Genomic DNA, 6391 nt, shown 5'->3' on the forward strand with positions numbered 1-6391 from the left:
GAAGAGGAATAGGAAATGCAGAGCTCTCTTAAGTGTAAACTCTGAAAGTTAAAATTAGAATTCCTTTAATTAGTTTGTGCTAGTTCCAAGGAAATATAAAGATGAAGAAGAAGAAGAGTAAGAATGAGAAAGTAAAGTAGCTACATTCCAGTCTGGTATACATAAACTACATCAAATCACATAACATATTTATATGCTACTAAAAAAAACCTCGTTTGCACAGATTACTAAAACTAAATAACAACAGAAGCTCTTATTTTTGAACTTGATCCATGCCAAAGTAACAAACTTGAAACAAATTACATTACAAATGTAAGTCCCAAGCAATTCATCAATCCAAAATACACATAAAGTTTCTCTCTAATCAAGAATAAATAAATCAATAACATTCAAGATTCCAAATAATCGAATATCACAAAATTGTCTATTCCAATTTTATCAGCAGAATTAATCCAGCAATGGAATGAGAAAAAAAACTATCATAATTTTTCTGGTACACAAAATTAGGTAGGGGGTGCAGATTACATAGTTTCCTAGATTAAAACAATGATCAAAGTAGTGCAAAATATGGCCAAAAATTGAAAGTGAGGTCAAGAGTTTCATACCTTTTGGGAGTTGTTTTTTAGCTCTGAGGATGGTCTATTTGTAATGTAAATACAGTAAAGAACTAGAAATTTTGCCCGCACTTGCCGCGGGTTTTGGAGCTAACACAATGTTATTTAAGGACTAAATTCAAAAGTATAGAAAATATAGTTGACATGATCATTATATTAACCATGAAACATTCCATGTCCGAGTTGCAGCTTAATGCTAAGAAACCAAAACATTTAATAAGGGCAGCAGATTACATACCTATCATAGATAAATTTTATTACCTCATCTGAGATAAAGTCCTCACACTATGCCAAAAAGTTAATCAGACGACAGAGTTTATCTGTCGTCTGATTGCATGATTTTCTGTCGTCTGAGGCGCTGCCGTCTCTTGTGCAATCAGACGACAGATAAACTCTGTCGTCTGATTGCACTCAGACGACAGACATGTTTTTGGTCTTCTGTTGTCTTATTGATTACTCACATGTAAAGGTGTGTGTTATGAAGATTTCAGACGACAGAAATGTGTTACCTTATATATAAACAGACATCAACAATCTTTATCTTCTATTGTTTAATAGCCATTTCAAAGACAGTATTCATGATCTTTCTATGGTATGAATGAACTGAAGTATTAGGTGCTGAGAACTTATTTGTTGTCTGTAATGGTTATAAACTACAAATAATTGTGGTCTTAAGTATGTTTCAATTACATATACTGCAGTCTGAAAAGATAAGAAACATCAATTATTTGTTGTTGTAGCTACATATATAATTCGTTTTTATGTTGTCTGAATGTGTATAAAACAACAAATAATCCAACTATTATGTTGTCTATGTCTATTAAATATAACAAATATTTGTCGTGGTTTTTTAGTTAAGATTACATTTTTATGTTGTCTTAACCAATATAGGAGGATACTTATTTATGGTTCTATGTACCTTTGAGCGACAACTATCTGTTGTCTTAACCAATATAAGAGGATACTTATTTGTGGTTCTATGTACATTTGAGCGACAATTTTATGTTGTCTTAATCAATATCAGAGGATAGTTATTTGTGATTCTATTCTATTGTTTCTCAGCTGTTCCAACAACATATTGTTTTTCAAGTTTGTTGTTGCCTTGTATTTCAGATGACACATATAAGTTTGCTCTTGCCATTCTTTGATGTTCACATTCATTCTGAAAACTCCAATGTCATTACAACCATCAAAATACATCTACAATAGTCATTAATTGTTCCATGAGACCTAACTATTGAAGCTAACTAGCAAAATAATTTACAATGTACTCTAGAGCTTGGCCATTTGTTTTTTCTTCTCCTCCCGTGGCTTGGCTGTAGAATATATTAAATGCTCCTAGCTCCTTCAAGATGCCAATCACTTACCTTCAGAGTTTGCATAGAATTTTTCACTGCATATGCTGAAACTACAAGGTATAAAGCAAAACCCAAACAATTATCAGGCTAATGATATCATCAAAAGAACAAAACATGGGCATGCTTGATGCATTTTTGAATGAGAACCAAACATTCCAGCAACTATTGTTCCATGACTGAGAAATCTAATCAGATATTTACATACGCAAATGAAGAACAAATGTTTTGAGCACTAAGACCCAATATCGTCTATCAGCTCTCAATGTGTTTTCTGTACCTTGAATTTGAGCCATAATCAAGGCCATTGGGCTCAAAAGACATGACAATACAGTTACATTTTGCACAGCCTCTGATCAAAACTTGTCAACTTATGTCAAAGAGAGCAGTCGCATATATATATATATATATATATATATACACAGAAGCAAATTAACATCATAACCATACTTTGGTAACCTGATGTGCCCAAAATTTCATACCATACCAAGCTCTGTGTAAATTATGTTTTATATTCTAATATGTGGGACTGTAAATACTTGATTTTGGACCAGAAGCTACTCAATACATATGAAGAAAGAAGCATCAAGTGATTAACAGAATAATCTGAAATTAAATAAGGCATCTCCAATCAATATAATTAGAAAAACTTTACATGAAATGAAGAACCCAAAAACAAAACAAAACAAAACGCTTCTATTAGCTCAACTGAAAAACAAATAAGATTTCAAATCAAGAAAACAAAGACAGATTAATTTCCAATCAAATAAACTGTTTAGTCTATTTGGGGTCCAAGCACCATACCTTCCCTTTCGAATAATGCTGATGCTTTTGGAACCAAACATAGGGAAGCCTTCCACCAAAGCCCCAGTTGGTAATGAGTTTACAAGGGGTTTCTTCAAACTAAAATTACAAGTATTCAAGCTAAGCCCAAGACTGCAACAAGCCATAGTTGTCAAAATTTCTACTATAACTGCAGCATGACTTCCTACGAATGGAGTGAATGTGTAGCGTGAAAATAAACTCTGTGAGGAGGCATAGAGAAAAAGCCTAACGCAAAGAAAGTACAATAAGTACCATATTTTCATGACACTTAACTAACTGAATAGCATACTTCATGAAGCTGAGTACTGACCAAGTCTTCTTCACCGGATTCAACAATGGCATCAATATTACTGTATGGTAGAGGACAAAGAAACCAATTGTCAGGGATGATGTAAAAATAATTATTTAAAATATGCTTATTTGAGGATTGCAGAACTAGCCCTCATATAGGATATGGTTTTGGTTTACATATTCTTGTTAACTTTGGGATTAATTTCTCTTTAATTTACCTAAAAAAATTAGGGTTTAAAGCCTACAGAAAGGCCTACTATTTTGGATAACATGAAAGCAATGAAGTATTGACATCCATAAGTACTTTACAAATATACAGTAGCTCGTACGTAATAGATTTGATTATAGTTCAGGAACATATATCTAGAAAAAGAACAAAAGCAAAGGCTTGCCTTCTTTCTACTTGCAGCTCGTTCTTCAATTCTTAAGTTGAATGAGGCAGATGAAGAAAGAAGCGAAAGCTGCACTGAAAGGACCTTGTGACATCCAAAATAATATTCAACCAACAAACAATGTCACTATTAGCTTAACTTCCTGTACATAAAATTGTTGAGCAACAGTTCAAGTACATAGTAGTGAAAGATCCTGCTATAGATACATTTAACTATAGGAGTGTAACCCAACATTTTAGTAAGTAGTAATTATAACATGAACATGTTCTGTCATTTATGATTAGGAACAGAATAAATGATGACTTTTGATCCTTACTGAGATATCTTTCACCTCCTCATCACCCTAATCCTATAAAGGAAAATACTAAAGACCCCTTAACACCAATGATTGAACTCCCTATCTGCAACAAAATGCAGGACATTATGTACTATACGAGAATGGGAGCTTACTGGGTTGGTGAATGATAAGATGTTGGCCATAGCTTGAATTGTTCTTCCCACTCTTCTTTTGATAATGGACCATACTTGCAGTTTTACAATCGAGTTGATAGAAATGTGAAACATGGCTGGTTCTTCTAAAGGAAAAGGAAACAAACACAATCATAGCAAGTCTGGGAGATACAAGCTCAAGAGTAGGCTATTCCAAAATAATAACAAATAATCTCAAAGTAAAATGTAATAGTCAAACCAGGTAGCAAGTACAATTGAAAGGGATACATAAAAGAAAGTTTAACAAGGATGCATGGCATTGAATTTACAAAGCAGTGTCTGGGGTAACTTGTGAAAGAAAGTTTAACAACAAGCTCAGCAAACTTCTTTTGGTAGGAAACTCGACTAGAGAGAGGGTGTACACTTCATCTATAGATTACAGGAGAGGGAATCCACCTTCTCCTATCAATCTATTCTAGATGGGACAAGCATCACTCACTCGATTTAAGATAATAGTGTAATGAGTTCCTCAACTTACAGGTCTTTAGGTTTATCGAAGCCTGAAATCCCAACTCAGAGGAAGGACATACATTATAGGAGTTGACACACATTCTGGCAATTAAAAAACTATCATTTTTGAGATTATCTGCAAATAACAAAAGGAATGAAAGAAAAATATTCCCCCCAACCCATTTCTCTTCCCAAAACCCACTCTTTCCCCATTCCCTATTTACGAATCTCATTCACTGAAGCAGTTATAATTGCTAATAACAATTGAAATTTTCAATCAAGGAAAACTTAAAAGAAACAAACAGTCAACATTAAAGCAACTGCTAACATTCCTTTCCATGCCATCACATTATAACACACAGAAGTTGACACACTTTGAAATAGAAACAAAGACTTCTACTACATGACTTTTTCTGTGGGAAATCAGAAAGAACCAAAAACCATTCATATTTACTAGATATGAAAGTCATAACAAACATTGCGGGTTTCATCAAAGTCCAATTGAGTTTGTACAGCTCACGGAAACCAAAATATGCACTGAAATTCCACAATTTTCATCCAACACCTGGAATTAAAACATAGAGTGGTGGTTTTGGACCCCAAAACCACCATTCCCATAGATAATAAACCTCAAAGTTTCAACCTTTAAACTCAATTCAGAACAGACAACTAATAACTTGATGAGACTAAACCAATCAAAATCAAAAACCCATTTAACCCAACACCAAATTGAAATCACATTCAGACTAATTTACACACACACTCCACCAAAACAAAAACCAACAAAGAAAAAAAAAGACCCGAAATTTACCTCGTCGTTCCCATTTGGTTGCTTCTGAAACCAATTGATATTCAGCACCTAAACAAACAAAACAATCAAAATCAGAACCAAAAACCCAACTGGGTATTTCAAATTCACAATCTTTGAATCCTAGATCTACCCAGAAAAGAAAAAAAAAAAAAAAAAAAACCTGGACTTGAGAAGTGGGAGATGGGGTGTTGAAATTGTCAGACATGGAGGCCATGGCGCACATGAGGGCGAGAATTGTGACTGCGAAGGTGAGCAAAGCATTGGCTCTGTACCCAAAAGAATTGTGACTGCGAAGGTGGGCAACATACATAACAAAAATGTTGAAAGCACATCATGATAACAAGTCCATTGAAATAATACCTCAGGGTGGTACTGCAGCCCATAGAACCTCCACTCCCTGGCGGCCACCACTCCCTGCTGGCTCTGCGCCATCACCCGGAACCCCTGGGGCAACTTAGCCACCTCATCCCCATGGCTCATCCACACCACCTGCCTATCCCCAACCCTCTTGGGCCTGGAAAATCCCCGAATTGCTCTCCACCACAATCTCCATCTTGCCATACTCCTGCTTCTCCCCAACCCTAACCACCCCGCCAAGCCTCTGCACAATCAGCTAGCTGCAAGCCGTAGCAGATTCCGAGGACGAAGAAGCCATGGACCTCGGCCCACTCGGTGAACCCGGCGGGGAAGCTGGGGGAGTCGTCGGTGCGGACGGAGTGGGGACTGCCGGAGAGGATGACAACGCTGGGGTTGAGGTCGGTGATGGCCTTGAGGGGGCTGGTGCAGGAGATGGTGAGGGAGAAGACGGAGAGGGATCGAATGCGGAGAGTGACGAGGTGGGTGTATGGGAGCCATAGTCGAGGATGAGGACCAAGTCTGATTTCACGGCTTTTGGGTCTATGGCAGCGATGGTCATGGCTACTGCAACTAATCTTAGTTTTCTACGATTCTAGGGTTGGACGAACATGTGACCTAGCGAGAAAAGAGAAAAAAAAATGTAGTTGGGCCTTTTGGATTCGAGTACCCAAAAGCTACCCTAGTTCCTTGTTCATAGATCCGATGAGGGAAAGAAACAGCTAGAGCGGAAGAGTGATGGAGAAGGGGTGAGTGGGTGACCTAAGGAGAAACTCTACTCGAGACTTGAGAGTTTTACACCAAATGAAA

At 36.6% G+C, this 6391-nt stretch overlaps 1 protein-coding gene across 19 annotated transcripts; it reads right to left on the reverse strand.

The window, feature by feature from the left end:
• Nucleotides 1-1741: 1741 nt before the first annotated feature.
• On the reverse strand, nucleotides 1742-6391 carry LOC112181653 (signal peptidase complex subunit 3B). Of its 19 annotated transcripts, none has more exons than XR_005804776.1 (5): nucleotides 5588-6391; nucleotides 5228-5275; nucleotides 3478-3561; nucleotides 3068-3144; nucleotides 1742-2957 (listed from the first exon to the last, which is right to left on the reverse strand). XR_005804776.1 is itself a non-coding variant. In XM_040512773.1 (5 exons), the coding sequence occupies exons 1-4, from the start codon at nucleotides 5786-5788 to the stop codon at nucleotides 3142-3144; spliced, it is 336 nt and encodes a 111-aa protein (XP_040368707.1). In that variant the 5' UTR covers nucleotides 5789-6391; the 3' UTR covers nucleotides 1742-2905; nucleotides 3105-3141. The 19 variants fall into 19 exon arrangements, 9 of the variants coding, with proteins under 9 accessions (XP_040368707.1, XP_040368706.1, XP_024175799.2 ...); XR_005804777.1 differs by having other exon boundaries at nucleotides 1742-2905; nucleotides 3047-3144; XR_005804775.1 differs by having other exon boundaries at nucleotides 3047-3144.

The sequence above is a fragment of the Rosa chinensis genome, chromosome 1 (genome assembly GCF_002994745.2).
Source record: "Rosa chinensis cultivar Old Blush chromosome 1, RchiOBHm-V2, whole genome shotgun sequence".
Lineage (NCBI taxonomy): Eukaryota > Viridiplantae > Streptophyta > Magnoliopsida > Rosales > Rosaceae > Rosa > Rosa chinensis.